Below are 20,624 nucleotides of genomic sequence, written 5' to 3' on the forward strand. Positions count from 1 at the left end.
CACACGGCAGCTGGAGAAGGCAGGGGCTGAGGATGGAGCCCCGGCACGTTCTCATGGCAAGGCTGCCTGGCTTGGCGGACTCCAAGCCGGCTTCCCGGTGGTGGGAGTTGGGGTCGGGGACGGACACACAAGGAGGATGTCCCCACCACCCCGGGCTGAGGGTCCAAGGCCTCGGGCCCAGTGATGCCTGCATGCGGGGGTGGGGACTGCCCCCCCCCAACCCCCGAGCCATTTCTCTCCTCCCCCGGCCACGTCCACACAGCAGAGCTCTGGCTCACTCACCAAACCCACCGATGTGGGGGTGGGGGCAGCTTCAGGAACGAGACCTGGCCTTTGCTTCTTCTGGACCCCAGCCTGGTTGGCACACAGGAAACCCCCTGGAGTCTCGGGGCCCCAGTGGCGTCCTGTCACTTGGGGACTCAGTCCAGCCTCGTCCCATTCCTCAGACTCTGCCCTGTCCTTTCGTGGGTCACCCTGTCCTCTCCTTTTAGTGGACCTGCGGTCACGTTCAGTCAGCCAGCGCGCAGCTCAGTGGCCTGTGACAAGGGTCCATACCTGTGCGGCCGCCACCGCTGCCAGCGTGCAGGGCGCCCCCACCCGCCCGGCAGACTCCCCTGTGTCCCCACCTCCCAGGTGGCCTTGGCCCTGCCCGGGCCACCGTGGACTGGCTTCTGGCTTGAGACTTGTACCCGGGCACACGCCCTCGATGGAGCAGCTCTGGCTCAGCCGCAGGTCTGCGCGAGCCACCGCGTTGCTAGATGGAGAAAGAGCTCATTCTTTTTGACGCCTGGCGATGCCCCCCTGCAGGGCCGGGCCAGGTTGGCACACCCTCTCTCCTGCTTCGGGACTCGGGGTTGTTTCCAGCTTGGGCCTTGAGCACGTGTGTTCAAGCCACGTGCGTGTTCTCACTTCTCTTGGGTAGGTACACGGGAGCGAATGGGCCGAGTCCCTGGGAGAGCGTGTGTAGAGGGTTCAGAGCCGCCCGCCCGCCTGCCCGGCGCTTCCCCGAGGCCGTGGTTATATCCTCCTCGGCCGGGGCCCCCAGCTGCTCCTCTGCCTTGCCAGCTTCTGGCATGGTCCGGTTTTATTTGTTAGCTGTTCCGCGTGCATGAAGCGATCCGCCGCGGCGCTTTTCATCAGCGTTTCCTGATACCAGAGGACACAGCACATTTTCATGCACTTATTAAATGCTTACTGAATACGCATAGGCCATATTTTGTCACGTATCTGTCGCCTATTTTTATTGGGTTTTCTAGTTTTGGTTATGGACGTATAGGAGTTCACAGACCTCGGATACGAGTCCTAGTTCGGGTGACTCGTCCAATCCCTTTTCTTAAAGTATGTTTTTGCCTCTCCGTTTCTCTTATTCCCGAGAAGCCGTCGGTGAAATCCAAAGTGATTAAAGCCACAGAGACTGCATCGCAGACAACGAAGTTCAGATCGAATCAGGCGTGGGAGAGTAAAACTCCGGCCGAGTGCCAGACTCCAAGGGCTTATGACCAAAATGTTCAAGTTTTGTTTGTTTGTTTGTTTTTTACAAGCTGGAAAATTCAACTTTCTAGTTTATAACACGTGAGGAAAAATACCTGACACGGTCTATTAATACACTCACACTTTTTCTGTGAGAAGTGTTCTTCCAGGGTCACTAAAAGAAGACCCTTAGGAGTTCCCGTCGTGGCGCAGTGGTTAACGAAGCCGACTAGGAACCATGAGGTTGCGGGATCGGTCCCTGCCCTTGCTCAGTGGGTTAACGATCCGGCGTTGCCGTGAGCTGTGGTGTAGGTCGCAGACGCGGCTCGGATCCTGCGTGGCTGTGGCTCTGGCGTAGGCCGGTGGCTACAGCTCCAATTCAACCTCTAGCCAGGGAACCTCCATATGCCGCGGGAGCGGCCCAAGAAATAGCAACAACAACAACAACAACAAAAAAAAAAAAGACAAAAAAATACAAAAAAAAAAGAAGACCCTTAAAATCATGTAAGTATTATGTACGAAATGTCAGGAACATAAGAAAACTGATGACACAAGACCCCTGGGTCCAGTTCTCCTTGTCCATAGACACTTTGGTAGGAACCTGGAGACTCTTTCGAACTTGATCGTTGAGCTACTGGTTAGTAAAATAGCACCTAAAACATTTTCACCACAAAACAAAACAGACCAGCAAAGTTGACATCCCGCAGAAATTCCAAGATCTACGGAAGGCTTCATGAATTTGCATGTCATCCTTGCTCAGGGGCATGCGGATCTTCTCTGGATCATTCCAACTTGTACACGTGCCACTGAAGCAAGCACTTCTTTTTTTTTTTTGTCTTTTCGCCATTTCTTGGGCCGCTCCAGCAGCATATGGAGGTTCCCAGGCTAGGGGTCCAATCAGAGCTGCAGCCACCAGCCTACGCCAGAGCCACAGCAACGCAGGATCCGAGCCGCGTCTGCAACCTACACCACAGCTCACGGCCACGCCAGATCCTTAACCCACTAAGCGAGGCCAGGGATTGAACCTGCATCCTCACAGATACTAGTCAGATTCATTTCCACTGTACCACAAGGGAACTCCTTAACAGTATTTCTGAAGGACAGAAACGTTTACCTTTGGCAGAGTTCCGTTTACCAAGTTCTTAAGAGCTGTGGGGTTAGTATTTTCTCGGTGCTGAGAACTCCGCTGCCCCGGCAGAGCCCGCTGTTGCCCAGAGAGGCCGTGTCCTTTCCTTTCTTCAGCTCTTGGGCTGATGATCCATTTCAAGTTGACGTTCCTGTACAGCAGCAGTGCTCAGAGTGTGTTCCTCAGACCAGCAGCCTCCACGTCACCTGAGAACCAGTTAAAATGCAGGGTCTCAGCTCCCTCCCCAAACTTCCTGGGCAGAAACTCTGCGGGTGGGGCCCAGGGGCCTGGGTTTTCATTCTCCCTCCAGGTGACTCTGAAGCGCGTTAAGGGCGGGGCCGCAGGTGTGTGAGGTGAAAGAGGAAGGCCAGGCCGTTATTTTCGTACCAGGAGCCCGCGTCCCAGCTCCTATTTTTGAAGAGACCCTCCTCTGAAACTCTACTGACACACATGGGGGCCTCCAACCTTGTCTTGAATATCTCCCACATCCCCGCCCGTGCGTTCCGCCTTCTTCCTCCCCCGGATTCTGTCTGATGCATCCCCTCCATCTGTCTTCTAGACCATCAGCCCTCTATCCTGTCTAACCTGCCGCTGGACTCAACTATGCATGTTGGCTATTATGTTTTTAAATCACGTCGTTCACATTCGGTGTCCGCGTCTGTTGTGAAGTTCTGCATCTTGCGTTCGTCTTCGCGAACGTGTTAACCGCAGCTGCTTTAAAGTCTGTCTGAGAACCCCGACATCGGGCGAGCCAGGGCCCAGGGCGGCGCGTGCATCTGTTTTCTGTGCTTATGCGTGGTGTGTTGCTGGATGATTCTTCCCGTCATGAATCTTCTGTCCAGCTTGGTCATGTGGATGAAATGCCAAGTATCATATGCAAAAATTACAGAAAGAACCGGACCTTGAAGAAGCTGCTCCTCACCCAGGGAGCGCTTGTTTTTGACTCTGGGCAGGCGGTGAGGACGCACGGTCCCCATAATCCAGGGCGGAGGGGGTTCAAACCTGAGCCTCAGCTTTTGAGGGATGGTCCATTTCTGACTCAGCTAGAAACTGGGGTGTTCATCAGGGCCCCCCGCCTTGACGGCTGCGAACTTGAGTTTCGTTCCCCTAAGGCTGCAGTACGGCCGGGAGCTCCCCTCGGCATCTCTGTTCCTCAGCGCAAACCGTGACATCTGCACGCGCTCTGAGGACAGAGCAGGTGCGCGCGAGCAGTGGCGCCACCCTGCTTGCCTCTGCTCTGAGCTGCCTTGGCGGCTCCCCGGGGCCTCGTGCAGGTGGCCGTGGTGGGTCTGGCCTGGATTTCTGTGCCGTTCTTGGTGGGGGGGTCCGCAATAACCGGCCCCTCTGTCACCTTTTGGCATTTCAGTGCAACATCTCCTGACCCCGGAAACTTGTGGCCCCACAAAGGGTCACGTTCAGATTGGCAGCGGGGTCCCTCCTGGGGGCTCGTTTCCATAGTTTCTCCATCGTGGTTGCAGGAGCGGAGGCCCCTCTCCTGGGCAACCCGCCAGGGGCCCCGTCCGTCTCGTAACCCTCCTCCTCTTTCCTCCACGCCATCCTGCGTGAAACCACTTTGCCCGAAGTCCTTCTTTGCCCCCAGAGGCCCCCGTCACCCTCCCTCTTCCTCTGCTGGACTCTCCCCTCCCCCTCCCCTTCCCCCTCCCCAGGTCACATGCAAGAAGCAGGCCCTGGAGGAGCAGCTGGCCCAGAGCCGACAGGACCAGGAGGCCCAGATGGACACTCTCCAGAGGGCCCTGCAGGAGAAGGAGGCCTTGTCTGACGAGCGGGCCCAGCTGCTGGCCAAGCAGGAGGCCCTGCAGAGGCAGGGCCAGCTCAAGGCTGAGGAGGCGGCTGACCTCAGGTACCCGGGGACCCGCAGGCAGGGCGTGCTCGCGTGGCCTTGCCTTCCAAGCCTGCAGCGTGGCGGGGACGGGCCGTCACTCAGCAACTGCAGGGCAGGGGTAAACACAGTGCTACAGGCTCGGGGGCACCAAGAAGAGAGAAATCCAGGCAGGGACGCCCTGGACGGCCTTCCTGAGAGAAGTGGCTGCACAGGCCAGGTGGCAAGTGGCAGAAACCCATCTCAGACCAGTGGAAAGACATGGAACGTCTTGCTCACGGATCTGAGAAGTTCGGGGTACGTGTTGCTTCAGGCAAGGCTGGATCCGGGCACTCCCACAGTGCCCGCAAGAGGCTGCCTGTCCCCTGTCAGCACTGCTGGACTCTGGGACTTCACTCTTGGGCAGGCAAGGGGTGAGCGCTGGCGAGATGGCCAGGGGCTACTTCCAGCTCCCGGCTCCAGCAGACACAGGGCGCCCTCTCCCCACGAGCAGCCAGGGACCTGCTACCCATGGCCATCTTGAGCCACTTGATGTCTGTGAATGGACCAGGGAGTCGCCAGGCTCTGACTGGCAGGCTAGGGGCCCATGCCTGACCCTGGAGCCAGGGTAGTGGCAGCCCCGGGTAACACGAGGCTGAGGGCTCGTGGGTGGGCCCGTGGAACTGACACTTGGTGGGTGAGAGTGGGGTGCCCACGGGCTATTGCCTGGGGCCGAGCTGGCCCAGAACTCTGAGAACGTGCAAAAGCTAGTGGCTTTCTGTCCCCTGGGCTCTGCTCAGCAACAGCTAAGTGTTTTTGGAGAAGGATCTCCTCCCAGAATTCTGGAATCTGGGACCGTGAGGAAACTTAGAGGCCAGGAACACGCGGGCAGAATCGAGCTGGAAGCCCGCCAAGGCTGCTGTGGGTGGGCAGCAGAGGGTGCCAAGACCTGCCTGAGCCCCTCCAGGCCCTGCCAGGGCTCAGAAGGCCAGGGGTTGGAGGCCTTTTCCTCTGCTGCCAGAGCACAGGCCCTGGCCAGACCCTCCTCCAGCCTCAGCCCTGACCACTGCCCTCGGGGGCCCTGCAGCCCCCGGGCAGAATCCCACGCCTGCGAAACAGCGGGTCCTGGTGGCCGGTCTGAGCCGCTCAGGATGTGACTTGCTGCTCGTGATGACCAAGGACCCCAGGCCCCAACAAGGCTGCCACGGCGGGGATGCCCTCTCTGCTCCCCAGCTCCAGCCAGCCAATGGGGCCCCCACCTGCACCCCACGCTCACCGTGCGCTCCAGCCAGGAGGCTCCAGGAGGTGCTCTTGGGGTCTCCGGCTCTGGGAAGATTCGGGGTCAGACCGGCACGCACCACTCCTCCCAGAGGGGACCAGTGGGACCTCTGGGAGAGGCGGGTCTGAGGCAGACAGAGCTGGGGAGAGCCGTCCAGGCAGAGGGAGGGTCCATGGGGCGTGGGGACCATGTGGGGTGCCAAGGGCAGGTCTGGAAGGGTTTCCGGGCTCCGCAGACACAGCGGACGTGGAAGGTGTGACATGTGCCCTTCCCCCGACAAGGCCCAAGGGAGTCTGCGGGGCCGGGGCAGGCGGGCAGGGACCCCCCGATCCTACCCCGGCCCACGGACATGTTTGGGGTTGTGCTTCGGCTGCTTGCATCTTCGCTGGGTGCTTGTGGTGAGTGTGGCCTTGCCTTGTTTGCTTGGTTGTTTTTCGCACTGCACAGCCCACAGCACAGGGCAGAGCCCAGCAACTATTCAAACACGCCCGACACCTGGTGACTGATGCTTAGTTCTCAGAACTGCAGGCCATGTCACCACCCTGCCCGAGACGGGCGGCCATAAGTTGCCCTGTTCATCCCGGGCATTTTCTGAATATCTGCATTTCTGTGCACGAACACAGGCGGCTTTTTCACACGTGGGTTGTGCTACGTTTGACTTCTGCTCTAGAGACTGCTTCTCAGAGCACCGCTTCCTGGGGCAGGAGGCTGGAAATCTTCATCCCTGTTAGATGCACCATACTTTCTAGAACATTCTACCATTCATCCGCATTGAAGCCGAAACTGGTTAAGGCTGGGTGAAGCTGCAGGAAACATCTCGTACCGCGTCAGTGGCTCATGTGTATTTCTAAAGAACTGACACCTGGATGTGGAACTGCTGGCTGAAAGATATGCCCACCTTCCATTTTGAAATTTCCCAGTCTCTCCCTCCACAAAAGAAAGTGGCCCTTACCCCCTTGCCAACACTAGAGATGAGCGTTATTTTAAACTTTTGCTAACGTGATACGTGATCCTATCAGAGCTGTGATTTGAACCCCCTTGAGTACCAGTAAGTTTCATGTTTATCAGCCACTTGAATTTTCTTTGTAGCAGTCATTGTTCTCATTTTTCTGCAGAATCAGTTGCTTTGTCATTGATTGGTAGGAGCTCTTTGTATATGATGGATATTAACCCTTTGCATATTTAGTGCAAATTTTTTCTCCAAGTCTGTCCCCTGTCTTTTGACTTGGTTTGTGGAATCTTTCACTTTTCTTTTTTTGACCACACCCACAGCATGCGGAAGTTCCTGGGCCAGGAATTGAACCCAAGCCACAGCAGTGACAATGCTGAATCCTTAACCACTAGGCCACCACAGAACTCCCAGTAGGATCTTTTCTGCCCAAAACTCTGAATCCCTCTCTTTAAGTGTGTTCAGATATGTCGGCCTCTTCATTTGTGTCTTCCGTCTTTTGTGTCTTGCTTAAGATTATAAAATACCGTCTGTATTTTTTCTGCTATTTTTATAGCTGAGTTGTTTAGTTGCCTGTTTTGCTTTTGCATTTAGCTTTTTAATCCACCTGAAATATTTTTTATGTAGGGTCCAGTTAATTCATAGAGATTTAAAATGAATGAGAGGTCCTCTGCTGCCTTCTGATTGGCTAGGCCGGCCTTGGCGGGCACTGGTCCAGCAAACGGGCTCTGCCCCATCCCTCACTGGCCGGCTCCTCTGCCAGCGTGGGCGACCCTCGTGTTTATGACTCCCCGCAGGGCCGAGAGGGATTCCCTGGAGAGCAGCCTCTTTGAGGCCCAACAGCTGGTGTCGCAGCTGCAGGCACAGCAGGAGCAGCTGGAGGGAGAGGCCCAGAGTGCCCGGCTGGCTCGGCAGGCCCTGCAAGGTGCTCTCCAGACCAGCTCCCTCTGCTCCTCCCCAAGTCCTCCCCAGAAGGGCCCCTTCCATGCCGATCATCCCCCAATGAGCTGTTCCCACTCCCCAGCCCCCAAAGGGGCCCAAAGGCGGCCAGAGCACATGTGGCTATGACAGCTGGGCACCTGCCCAGCCTGCTTCCAGTGCTGGCCAAGGCTCAGAACTGGGCTGTGTTCACGGTCCACAGGGCGGGCGCCACCGAGGGGAGGGGAGCAGGACCCACATTTGCAGTGGGGTGTGGGCTGCTGTCCTCAGAGCTGAGCTGCCACTCCCCAGGGAGCCTTCGGGACCACAGGGCGTCCAGTGGACGCCCTGCAGCCGATCTCTGAGGCACCCGTCCTTTCACAGTGGAAATGGAGCAGCTGAAAAGTGCCTGGGAAGTGCAGGAGACGAAGCTGCAGTGGGACGTGGGGCAGCTTCGGCGGGAGGTGGCACAGCAGGAGCACGACACACAGCTGGCCCTGGAGAGCCAAGCACTGGCCCATCGTGAGGACCTGGCACGGCTCCAGAGGGAGAAGGTCAGCTTCGCTGGGACCACCCAGCGGCCCCTTCACCTCCCAGGAGTCTGCTGTGTCCCCAAGGGTGGCAGACACTTGCAAAGGGGCCAGGAGACCAGCCAGGAGGTAGAGGCACCTGAGCCACATGAGGCTGGGCCGGAGGACACTTCCCAGTTGGCGTGGCAGCCCGGGCATGGGCGGGAGCCAGTGGGCAGTGTGCGTCCTCTTGCTCACGGGAAAAGCACCCAGCTGTGGGCTGACCTGGCCGCCGTGGGCTGACCTGGCCACCGTCTGATGGCCCATAGCTGGAGGGAGTTTTGTCCCCCATCCGAGACATCCCATGGCCACAGGTCCCAGTGGCCTTGAGTGACGTGTCCTTGCACTTGGCTCACAGGGGTTCTTGGTGCCCTGTGGAGGCTCAGGAAGGTCCATGAGCTGTTAGATGATGGCCCTTCACAGCTCCTGCCTCAGCGTCACTGTGTGTAAGGCAGGGGCGTGAGGCTGGCTGGACTGGAGGGTCCCCAGGCTTCGGTCCTGCCCTGACATCCCATGAATGGAGCCTCACTCAGGCACTGCTGGTTTCGCAAGTCCTGACCTGGGAGTCTTCACAGCCTGTCTCTCTTCCTCGGCCCAGGAGACCCTGAGTCTCTTTCTGACAGAGGAGAAGGAGGCGGCAGCACGCAGGCTGGAACAGGAGAAGAAGCTGGTGGCAAAATATGCAGCTGAGAGGAAGGCTCTGGAGGAGGAAATTCAGAGCCTGAAGCATGAGCAGGATGAGAGTCTCCTCCAAATGGAACATGGGACGCAGCAGGTGATGGGCCCGTGAGGCAGTGGGGATCTTTGTGTCCACCCCACAGGGCCTTCCCTGACCCACGAGGGGCTGTGTGGGGACATTTCCAGGCCACTGTTACTGCAGCCTTGGTCTAGGTCCATCCCCTGCCCATCCAACCATCCACACGTGTAGCCATCCAACCACCTGTCTGTCCATCCACCCACCCATCCAACCATCCATCCACCTACCATCCAACCATCCAACCATCCATCCATCCGTCTACCATCCAACCATCCATCCACCCACCCACCCATCCAATATATTCACTCATCCATCAGTCCATCCATCCATCCATCCATCCATTCATCCATCCACCAGCACCATCCAGCATCCACCCATCCATCCACCAGCCAGCCATCCACCCACCCCCAGCCATCCATCCATCCATCCACCCCACCCACCAATCCAACCCCAGCCACCAACCAGCCCAGCCAGCCAGCCAAGCCAGCCACCCAGCAACCAGCCAGCCAGCCATGCGAGGCACGCAGCCCGCGGGCCAGCCAGCCACAGCCACGCAGCCAGCCAGCCACACCAGCCACCACCCACCCCACCCATCCATCCTTCAATCCTCCATCCACCCACCCACTCCCACCACCCATCCATCCATCTCACATCCATCATCCATCCACCCAACCATCCCCTCCAACTCCACCCACCCATCCACCATCCTCATCCTCCATCTCTCCATCCACATCCCATCCATCCACCCCACCCATCCAACCATCTATATCCATCCATCCAACCATCCATCCAACCATCCCCACCCACTCCATCCCTCCATCCATCCTCCATCCATCCCCCCCCCCTCCTCCCCCCCCCCACCCCATCCATCCATCATCCCCCCACCCCTCCACCACCTCCATCCAAACCACCACCACCCACCCACCACCCATCCATCCATCCCCCCACCCATCCAACCATCCATCCATCCACCCACCCCACCATCCATCTATCCACCATCACACCACCCATCCATCCATCATCCATCCATCCCCACCCATCCATCCATCTATCCAACCACCATCCACCCACCCACCCACCCATCAACATCCATCCCAACCATCCATCCACCCACCCACCCACCCACCATCCATCCACCCACCCACCCACCCATCCCCATCCACCCACCCATCCATCCATCCATCCACCCACCCATCCTCCATCCCATCCATCCATCTACCCACCCACCATCCATCTATCCATCCATCTACCACCCATCCATCCATCTATCCAACACATCCAATCCCCCACCCCCCACCCCCCATCCAACCATCCATCCAACCATCCATCCACCCACCCACCCCCATCCATCCCCATCCCCCCACCCACCCATCCCATCCATCCATCTCTATATCCATCCACCCACCCATCCCCCCCATCCATCCATCCATCCACCATCACCATCCACCCACCCACCCACCCACCCCATCCATCCACCACCCATACCCCCCATCCATCCATCCATCTCTATATCCATCCACCCAACCACCCACCCATCCCCTCCATCCATCCATCCACCATCCACCCACCCCACCCCATCCAACCACCCATCAACCATCCGTTCACCCACCCCACCCACCCATCCAACCACCCATCTAACCACCGTTCACGCCACCCCCCACCCCCCTCCATCCATCCATCACATCCATCCCCCACCCTCAACCATCCATCCAAACATCTATCCATCCATCTACCCACCCACCCACCCATCCATCCATCCATCCACCTCTACACCCATCCAACCACCCATCTAACCATCCTCCACCCACCACCCACCCATCCCCATCCATCCATCTACCCTACCCCCCATCCATCCATCCATCCAACCATCCATCCCCACCCACCCATCCATCCTTCCTCCATCCCCATCCACCCACCCACCCATCCAACCACCCATCTAACCATCCATCCACCCACCCCCACCCATCCACCATCCACCATCCATCCCACCCATCCAACCATCCAACCATCCATCCATCCACCACCCCCCATCCAACCATCCATCCAACCATCCATCCACCCACCCACCCATCCATCCAACCATCCATCCACCCACCCATCCAACCATCCAACCATCCATCCATCCATCCACCCACCCATCCAACCACCCATCCAACCATCCATCCCCACCCACCCATCCAACCATCCATCCAACCATCCATCCACCCACCACCCACCCCCCATCCATCCATCCACCCACCCACCCCCCATCCATCCATCCATCCATCCACCCACCCACCCATCCAACCACCCATCTAACCATCCATCCACCCACCCACCCACCCATCCATCCATCCATCCATCCACCCACCCATCCATCCATCCATCCACCCACCCATCCAACCATCCATCCATCCACCACCCATCCAACCACCCCATCCCAACCATTCCATCCATCCACCCACCCCCATCCAACCATCCAGTCCACACCATAGCCATCAACCCACCCACCCACCCATCCATCCATCCATCCACCCACCCATCCAACCATCCATCAACCATCCATCCACCCACCCACCCATCCACCCATCCATCCACCCATCCATCCAACCATCCATCCATCCATCCATCCACCCACCCACCCATCCAACCATCCATCCAACCATCCATCCACCAACCCATCCAGCCAGCCATCCATCCATCCATCCATCCATCCATCCACCCACCCATCCAACCATCCATTCATCCATCCATCCACTCACCCATCCACTGATTCATCCATCTGCTCATTAATCTACCTGCCCATCTACATATCCACGCACTCAACTGTCCCTCCACTCACCTGTCCATCATCCATCCACATTCACTTGAATATCCATCCTTCTATTCATACACCCAGTTGTCTACCCACATACGTGGCCTTCTAATAGCATACCAAATTGTCCATTCACACACCTGGCCATACATCTACCCATCTATTTGCGTAAACATCCATCCAACTATCCAGGCACCTAACCATTGACCCTCACACCTATCAGCCACTCATCTGACCGTCCATCTGTTCAACCACTCACTCAACCATTCATCTACCCGTTCGCTCACAGGTCCTTCCCTCTGTCCACACATTCAACTCTTCATCCACATCCACCATCCATCCGTGTGTCTGATTATCCATCCATGCATCTGGGCAGCCAGCCGGTCATCCATCAGTGTGTCCACCCATCAGCCTCCCACCTGACATCCTCCCGTCCCACAGGCTGTTGGAATCCAGACTCTGGGCCTGTGAAAGCCACCCTCTGAGCCCAGGCTCTCCCAGTGTGCCATGCCTCCCTAGGGCACCCACTGTGGAGTGAACGGAACAGACAAGTTGGCTGTTCATGGGGGCTGTCACAGGACGACAGGACTCTCAGATGCGGGCGCAAATCACAGATTGCACAGAAGGCATTTCAGTAGCAGGAATAAGCAAGGAGTATATCAGACTCTGCATTTCCAGTTTGATTCTCAGCACTGTGAGCCCCATGGTCTTATTCGCCCTTTACTGGTGGGAACCAGCCTGGAGCTCCAGGGCACCGCTGCTGGGCCCTGGGGTCCTCGTTCCTGGCTGCTCAGCTCTTCTGCTCCCCAAGAGGGAGAAGGCTTTGCAGCTGGGACAGCATTTTGAGGGTGGACTGAAGGAGGAAGGGCGGTTGTGCTGGAGAGGAGCGCAGGGCCAGGGCAGGTCTGGGGATGGCGTGAGGTCCCGTGCCAGCCCCTCTGCGTCGGCCATCCGCTGGGATAGCTCGCAGTACTAAGAAAGGCTACACTCACCATTGTGGTTTTGGTGCAAAGACACACATCGGGACAAGCCTTGAGGAGACACAGGGCCGGGTTCGCCCCCGAGAGTCAGGGCACAGCGGGATGTTTACCAGCCGGAGAGCCCCAGTGTTTGTATCAGGGTTTCCTCTCCTGGGGGCACTGATTGAACTCAGTGCCCAGCCCCCTCCCTGGGGCTGGGGGGTCCAACTGATCTTGGCGGCTCACTACCTCCAGGTTCGAATGGCTTGTTAACAGCTCAGACGCGGTCCCAGGGCCAGCATAGGGCAAAGGCAGCCCCGCTTGTGAAATTCCCAGGGTTCAGAGGCTCCCCCAGGACCCGGGTCAAAAGGCAGATGAGTTCTGTTGTGAAACACCGTCCCAGAGACAGCTGTGCCCAGACCAGCAAAGAGGAACGCGTCGTGTTACGCCCGCCCCTGGACCATGAGTGAGACGCCCAGCGTTCAAGGCCTCCCCCTTCTTGGGAGCAGCAGGTCTGGGTCTTCACACACGGCCCGCAGGGCTGGGCTGCTCTTTCCCACAGCCGCACGATGAAGCTCCCAGTGGGGGCACGGGTCCTCCTTCGGCTCATTGACCTCCCTTCCGTGGGGTTTTGTGGCCACTGAAAATGACGTGATAAGGAATCATTGGTGACCCTGAACCCCACGTGGGTACACGCACGTCTCCAAGTGGCCTCCTGGGCGGAGGGTGGGGTGGGCAGGCCGTGGAGAGGCTGTGCATTTGTGACTGACGGGCATTGCCAGGTTCCTGCCACCCCGCAGCCGGCGACAGAGCTGACAGGCGTCCCTGGGGCTCAGGTGCACCCCCACCCTCAGCGACACAGAGCACTGGGGGAGGTTGAGAACAATCAGCCTCTGCTGGGTGCCCGGAGTGCGTGGGGGAGGTGCTCCAGGGAGGAGGTGGTCCATGAAGCCCCCTGACTGCCCTGACATTGAAGCAGGGGCCGGGCAGGTGCAGGAGGGCAAGGAAGGGGCACGGGGGGTGCAGGAGGGAGAGGGAGGGGTACGGGGGGGTGCAGGAGGGCGAGGGAGGAGGGGGCTGCCTGAGCACAGGCTGGAGGCTGGAACCCCCCCTTCAGGGCACAGCTGCCTCGGAGGGGCTCCTGTCCCCTAGAGCAGGGCCGAGGGGCTGGGGCCATGCTGCGTCCAGGGGGGACCGTGGCACCCAGTGTGGGGCTGAGCCTCTCCTAAAGAGCCCCCAGCCCTCTCTTGAGCAGCCCACCCTCATCCCTCAGGCCCTGTCTCTGAAGGAATCGGAGGTGAGCCAGCTGCGGGAGGCGCTCTCCAGGGCCACGCGGGAGCTGGAGCTGGGGCACCAGGAGGCCCAGAGTCGGCAGGATCAAGCCGAGGTGAGCTCTCCCGCCGCCACCCCCCGCCCTGGCACCCGCACTGCCGGCAGGAGCCCCAGAGCTCCTTTCTGGGGGGTCCAGGTTCCTCTCTCCCTCCTGGCCACCTGAGCCTTGACCTCCCCGCCCCTCTGGGTCTCCTGTTGGGGGGCAGGGAAGACAGGCATTGGGGAGGCAGAGGCTTCTCCGCAGACCCTCACCCTTGGGCCTGGCAGAAGCCAGAGAGGGGAGGGCTGGGCGCGCACGGAAGCCAACCCCGGGCCGGCGCTGGGCCCAGCTGCAGAGCACAGAGCGCCTCTGGGGCTGCCCCTCCTGAGGGACCCCTGGGGGGGCACTGTAATGAGGCACCAGAAAGGGCACCCACAGAGAACCGTAGACAGAGCCGGGAGACGGGCCTCCGCCGCTGAGGGGCCAGGAGAGCCCAGCAGGCCAACCCCCCTACCCACCCACCGCCTCTGACTCCTCTTCCAGAGCCCATGGGGTCCTGTGCCCTCACCCCTGGGTGGGCTGGGCACCCGCTGCTGTCATTGCCAGGTAGCCTCAGCCCACTTGTGCAGCAGGGGCAAGCCCGTGAGGGTGACACAGAGATAAGGGGACCACAGGGGTAGGGGCCAGAGCAAGATGACAGGACAGGAGCCGCTGCAGTTGCAGCAGCACCGCTCCCAGGGGCTGGCGGGAGCAGACGGCTGGCGGTGCCCTGAGGGAGCCTTGAGGAGGAGGTCGAGGGCCAGACTGGACCTGCTGCCCCTCTGCTTGGGCCCCAGCCAGGACTCGGCTCTGCTGGGCCAGCGCCCCTGCTCCTGCCTCCCGCCTTCGTCCTTCTGGCCCGGCCACCTCCACCTTGAATCCAGGGGACCTTTCTCCCTGGTCGCTGGGGTGTTCCCAGCCCCAAGGGAGCAGGATTGGGTGCCCCCTGGTGTCACTCACTGAGTCCAAGGAGTGGATGGGACAGAGGCCGCAGGGTTGGGCCCGGACTGACCTCACGAGCCGGGCTGTGCCTGCTGACCATGCGGGGCCAAGGGCAGGATGCCAGGTGACAGGGTCTGGGGAGGCTGCCCAGTTGGCTTCCATCTGTGGGGGCGGGGGCAAGGGGTCCGGTGGGGGGTGGGGGGAGAGTGTTGCAATTAGGAGGTGGCTGCCAGGGTGTTTCTTCACTCCCTCCTGCCAGGCACGGCGACCCAGATCCCAGGTCACTGAACAGAGCAGCCCAGAGCAGCTCCTGGCACCAGGCAGTCTTGCCCAAAAGTCCCTCCCGGAGCCCCCGCCCTGCTGTCTCACCCCCGAGGCCCTTCCTGGGCACAGCCGGGCAGGGGGCAGCTCCCAAAGAGCTGTGGCCTCCTTTCTCCAACCACCGCCCAGCTGCTCCCTGGACCCACCCCGTGGCCAGGGGACCAGAAAAGCCCCCCAAGGCGTGCAGGGGCCTCTCCAGAGCCTTCCCTCCAGCTGGCTCTGAGCTCCCCTGGACTCATTAAGGGTTCTTGTGCCACCTCACTTGGCAAATGGAAATTAAAACCTACTGAGAGGGGAGGGAGGTGAGAAATGCCAGCCAAATGCATGACAAAGAGCACCAGTTGGTTGGTGGCGTGACACAGGATGGAGGGGCTCCTGGCCCAGCCCAGTCTTCATCACCCCGAGCACTGGCTGCAGCTGCTCTGGGGCCGTGCTGGGCACCTACAGCCCTAGCCGTCCAGGGTGACACTTCTCCGTGGAGGGGACACAGACCGCAGCGGCGAGGCTCCCTCTCCGAGAGCAGGAGGCACAGCCTGATAGAGCCCCCCCAGCCCCAGAGCGCTTGGGTAGGGCCTGAGGACCCAGGGTGGCTGGGGCGGCGACACAGGGAGCAGGCCTCCCTGGAGCACAAAGCAGGCTCTGACCCTGCCCCGCAGAGGGACCCCCGGGTCCGGGTGGCAGGAGCGTCCTGGTCTGGAGGCTGGGCCGGGCTCGGGGGCACAGCAGAAGCAGGTGGCCTCCCTGTTCAAGGACAGGAGGTGCTTCGAGGTGCCACAGCCGAGCCGGGGCCCCAGAGGCCGCCCAGCGCTGAGACCGAGAGGCGCGTCCTGGGCACAGTGGCCCCGAAAGCAGAGCCGGCCAAGCTGAGTCCCGGATGTCCGAGCCACCCAGCGAGGCCACGCAGTCCCTACAGGGTCGGCCCCGCCTGGGGGTGGAGGCAGAGCCCCGTGGCCCCTCCCAGGCGTGTCACGTGTGCTCACCAGCCTGGGGGAGACGTGGGGGCTGCCCTGGTCCCACTCGCCTACTTGGAGGTTTGGGGGCGCAGAGTCGACCCATCCCCGTAGGAAGCTCCCCTCAGGGCCCCTGCACCGCCCTCCACCACGAGGACCCCTCACAACCTGGCTTGGGCGGCACTAGCCAAGTGAACTAGAGCCCCAGGCCTGCCTCGTGTGGCCCCAGGCCAGTGGGTGGCTGCCCCCTGGACCCCATCAGGCGGCCAGGTACCCACGCCCTGGGGCCGCTTGACAACACGCCACCTGACTGTCCCCCTCCCCCCAGGCCACCATCAGTGCCACGGCTGCAGAGCTGAAGGCGCTGCAGGCCCAGTTCGAAGATGCCATCTCGGCCCATCAGCGGGAGGCCAGGGCTCTGAGCGAGACGCTCCGAGAGACGGCCGCCGAGCGGAGCAAGGTGGAGAGAGAGGTGAGGTGGCCAGGGTGGGGCCTCCTGTGACGTGACGCAGGTGTGGCCGAGGCTAGGGAGGGGACCCTCACCCAGGACCCACGGCCAGCAAGCCCTGGAAGACCCCGGCGCCCCTGCACACGGCCTGAGGCCTGGACACCATCAGACTGGCCACTGGGGCTGAGCCCATGGGGCGGGCGGCGGGGGCGGTGCAGGGATTACGGGGGCTCGGGGGCACGCAGAGGCCCCCAGGCTCCATGTGGGGCGTCCTGGGCTGGGGGACAGTCCTGGGCCGGGCCCACAGGAGAGGCCCCAGCCAGGCGGCGCGGGGGCTGCGCAGGCGGCGGGTGGGGAGGTGTCTGTGAAGGGGATTTGACGGGACTCGGGCGCCTGGAGCGGGGAGGGCAGGAGGGCACGGATGTGGGCTGGGGGAGGAGCTGGGGACCCGGCGACCTCGTGCACTCCCGGGCCGCGTGCCAAGGCTGGCAGGCGGGCGCTGCGGGGAGCGGCCAGCACGCACCAGGCCTGCGAGGGGCGGCGGCGCGGAGCGGGGCTCGGCCCAGAGGAAGAGCGTGATTTAACGTGACAGGCTGTTTACTTTGGCCCCCAAAGAGAAAGGTCTCCTTTCAACAGATTTCGGAGTCAGGTCCGGTCAGCGACCACACGGGGAAGCAGAATGAGATTCTAGACCTGGGGGCGGTGGGGGAGGAGCCGGGGAGACTGGGGCGCATTTGTTCTGGTGGGCGAAGGGGGAGCCGCGGCCTCGTGGGAAGTTCAGGTTCCCGATAGGCCGCCCCCAGAAAGGAGAGGGGCCCCCAGCAAGGGGTGGGGGGAGGCGGGGCGGGCGAGGGGGGCAAGGGGGGCAATGGCAGCGAGAGGGGGCCCGGAGAGCCCTCCCGGCGCCAGGCTGGCCCGGAGTCGCCATGGAAACCATAACATTTTCACAGCCTTTAAACTGGAGGAACGTCCAGCCCTCTTGCCGCCCTGCCTGAGGTCCACGCATGTGTGTGCGTGTGAGGGGGGGGTGCATGCACGTGAACCCACACACTCACACGCGCACACGCACGTCCTGTGCACAGCGAGACCACACCCCCACGCACACGTGCACGCAGTGACACTACACTACACTCATGCAAATGTGGACGCCGCCAAGGACACACATACGTGCAGCAAGCAGCATGCATGACTGCATGCGTGAACACATGCACGGGCTGCACGCCGGTCTGCACATACATGCGTGCAAACGCACACACCACATGCGTGCTCGCGCACACAAGCCCGGGCCAGCGCCCCTCACAGCCCCTCCCCTGCTTACCCCTCGGCACAGAGCCCCCGGGCCGCCTCCCTGCAGGAGATTTCAAAAGAGGCTGTTTACACAATTTCTAGTAAAGAAATAATTATTATAATCACATTAAGCGATTTGGCTGTAAAATTCCTGTAAAAGGGATGGTTGTTCTCCTGAGGTGGGGGCGCTCCCCAAGTTTGTTTTGCTTGTTTTCATCTCCTGGCCTGGGAAACGCGCACAGCTCCTTTTGTGGCGGATCGGCCCTTTCGCTGGTCCCTGACCTTCCGGCGGATTTCTGCTGAGCTCGGCGGAAAATGCCTCACAGGGCTGTGGCTCCATGTGTGGGGGGCGGGAGGGGAGCGGAGGGGGGCCCTTCCCCAAAACAGAACAACAATAACAGCAGGCGGACGTGGGAGCCAGGCCGGCCAGGGGCCTGGACAGTGTCCCGTTGAAACAGCCAGCAGAGCGGGGCTGGCTTCTGGCAGAACAGCACCTTGACACGGCTCAGCCTGGGGGGCTTCGCAGCCGGCTTCCTCCTCCGCCTCCCCAGGGGCACGGCTTCTCCAGGGCGCCAGGGGAGGGCCAGAACCAGCCTGGGGTTGGAGCCGGGGTGCCTGGCCGCGGTGGCCTGAGTGTGCAGGGCTGGGCTGCCCCTTCCCCGGGGCCACACTCCCCTCCAGCGCTGAGCCCGGGCCTGGAGGCAACTTGTGTCCAGGGCAGTGAGGACCCCTGACCCCCACAGGCCAGCTCAGCTCTCAGCCTCACGGAACTGCCAAGTCCCAGGCCCTGCCCGGGAGCCGGAGTGAGCAGGGCCCTGTGGGGATGACGCAGGTCCTGGGTCCAGCACATCGCACATTGCACAGGTCTGGGAGGGGACAAGGACACACGTGCAGCCCCCACCCCCACCCCAGGTTGGTGCACAGAGGCCCACAGCAGCCTGAGGCCAGGGTCCAGCTGCGGCATCCTGAGCGTCCCACTGGCTCCAGAGCCTGCCCACCCGGGCCTCTACCGCCCCTCCCCTGGGGCTTGGGAAGCCTCCTTTCTGTGGCGGGCACCTCGAGGCCTGCTCCCCAGGGCTCAGGGGCCCTCGAGGCTGCTGTCCTCAAGGCGGACAGAGGCCCGGGCACCGCACCCTCAGTGAGGAGAGGAGAGGCCCAGGGACAGCAGGTGGGGACTGTGCAGATGTGTGGGACCAGTGTCCCCAGGGTCCAGAGAGGGAGCGGAGGGCAGGACCTGGGGCAGGACGGATCAGGGTGGCCCCTGCCTGTGCCCCGGGCTGGGCCCATGAGCCGCAGCAGCCTGGGGGTGGGGAGGCGACCATGCAGTGGACGAAGCTGGGCTGCCTGCTTCTCCTTCAAGCACTGGGGGACTCAGGGCCGGGGACAATGGCACTGCCGGACCAGAGCCAGAGGCCACAGCCGAGCCCGGCCCGGGGCCCCCAGCTGGCCCTAGAGCCGCACACTCCCCCCTCCCAGGCCGAGAGGCTGCGGGCACAGCTGGATGAGGCCCAGGCGGGGCTGGCCGCGCTGCGCCGCGAGCTGCAGGGCAGCGAGGAGAGCCGCGAGGGGCTGCGTAGGGAGGCCCTGGAGGCCTGCCGGGCGCTGAGCGACGAGGCCCGCGAGAAGGACGTGCTGCAGGATTCCAACACCGAGCTGAGGGCCGCCATCCGCAGGGCGGAGCAGGAGAGGGCCAGGTAGGTTGGCTGCCCGGGGGCGGGGGACAGGAGGTGCCCTCCTGAGCTGGGCCTCATGGGGCGGGTGGACACGCCAGCCAGACCCAGGGTGCCGCGCCATTCAAACAGCGCTGGCCCAGGAGGGGGGGCTGGGACCCAGCCAGGCTGTCGTCGCCCTCGGGAAGTTCCACTCGGCAGGCATGTCAGGCCCTGTGGCCAGAGTGAGAGGCCTGAGGGCTGGGGAGCAGAGGGGGGCCACCCACGGGCAGGAGCTGCAGTCCCCCCGGCGCAGCAGAGGGATCAGAGCTGGACAGGGGTCTCTGGGGGGGGCGGTGGCAGCAGGGGAGGGCAGGGGGGAGGGGCTGACACACGGAGAGGGGCCAGGCCAGCTGGGCCCCCAGACCAGACCAGACACAAGTGTGCCCCAAAGAGGCTGGGCTTTGGGACACGTCAGAATCAAGACGCGGGGGCGCGTCTGGCTGGCGTGAGCTGGGCAGCCTGCACCGGCAGCGCAGGAGAGGCCCTCGAGGCCCCCGGCCCGAGCCTGTGCCGCTCTGCTCAGTTTTCAGCGTTCCAAGGAGGCGAAGGAGCAGAAGATGCTGGTCCTGGAGGAGGCCCGGGCAGCAGCTCAGAAGGAGGCCGGCGAGCTTCGAGCCAGTCTGCGGGAGGCGGAGCGGGCGGGGGCGGATGCCCGCCGGGAGCTGCAGGCCCTACGCAGGCGGGTGAGGGAGGCCTCCTGGTGTCTCCCCCCCCCCCACAGAGGGGTCCCCCCCTTCTCTATGGAGGGGTCCCCTCCTTCCCTATGGAGCTGTCCCCCCCTCCACGGAGGTGTCCCCTCTTCTCTATGGAGCTGTCCCCCCCTCCACGGAGGTGTCCCCTCCCTTCTCCACGGACGTGACCCCCCACCTCCACTCCTCCAGCCCCGGGCACCCACGGGCAGCCTCGCAGCCTGTGCCTGGGGGGCCGTCTGTCTACAGACTTTGGAGCCACAGAGCAGGGCCCTGCCCAGACT

The 20,624-nt window shown here is 61.8% G+C and overlaps 1 protein-coding gene and 1 non-coding gene across 3 annotated transcripts in view; one reads left to right on the top strand and one right to left on the bottom strand.

The window, feature by feature from the left end:
* Positions 1–20,624, top strand: part of CROCC2 (ciliary rootlet coiled-coil, rootletin family member 2) — a 71,065-nt gene that overhangs the window by 31,251 nt on the left and 19,190 nt on the right. For both annotated transcript variants that reach the window (XM_047773985.1, XM_047773986.1), the window contains exons 14-21: positions 4,264–4,457; positions 7,441–7,568; positions 7,946–8,115; positions 8,729–8,905; positions 13,914–14,027; positions 16,533–16,676; positions 19,416–19,633; positions 20,175–20,334. In XM_047773985.1, coding sequence (XP_047629941.1) covers positions 4,264–4,457; positions 7,441–7,568; positions 7,946–8,115; positions 8,729–8,905; positions 13,914–14,027; positions 16,533–16,676; positions 19,416–19,633; positions 20,175–20,334 — 1,305 coding nt within the window. The remainder of the gene's footprint in view (positions 1–4,263; positions 4,458–7,440; positions 7,569–7,945; positions 8,116–8,728; positions 8,906–13,913; positions 14,028–16,532; positions 16,677–19,415; positions 19,634–20,174; positions 20,335–20,624) is intronic.
* LOC125123766 (U6 spliceosomal RNA) lies at positions 2,186–2,287 on the bottom strand. The gene has a single exon (XR_007134149.1). It is a non-coding gene; the product is annotated as a U6 spliceosomal RNA (small nuclear RNA).

The sequence above is a fragment of the Phacochoerus africanus genome, chromosome 3 (genome assembly GCF_016906955.1).
Source record: "Phacochoerus africanus isolate WHEZ1 chromosome 3, ROS_Pafr_v1, whole genome shotgun sequence".
NCBI classification, from domain to species: domain Eukaryota; kingdom Metazoa; phylum Chordata; class Mammalia; order Artiodactyla; family Suidae; genus Phacochoerus; species Phacochoerus africanus.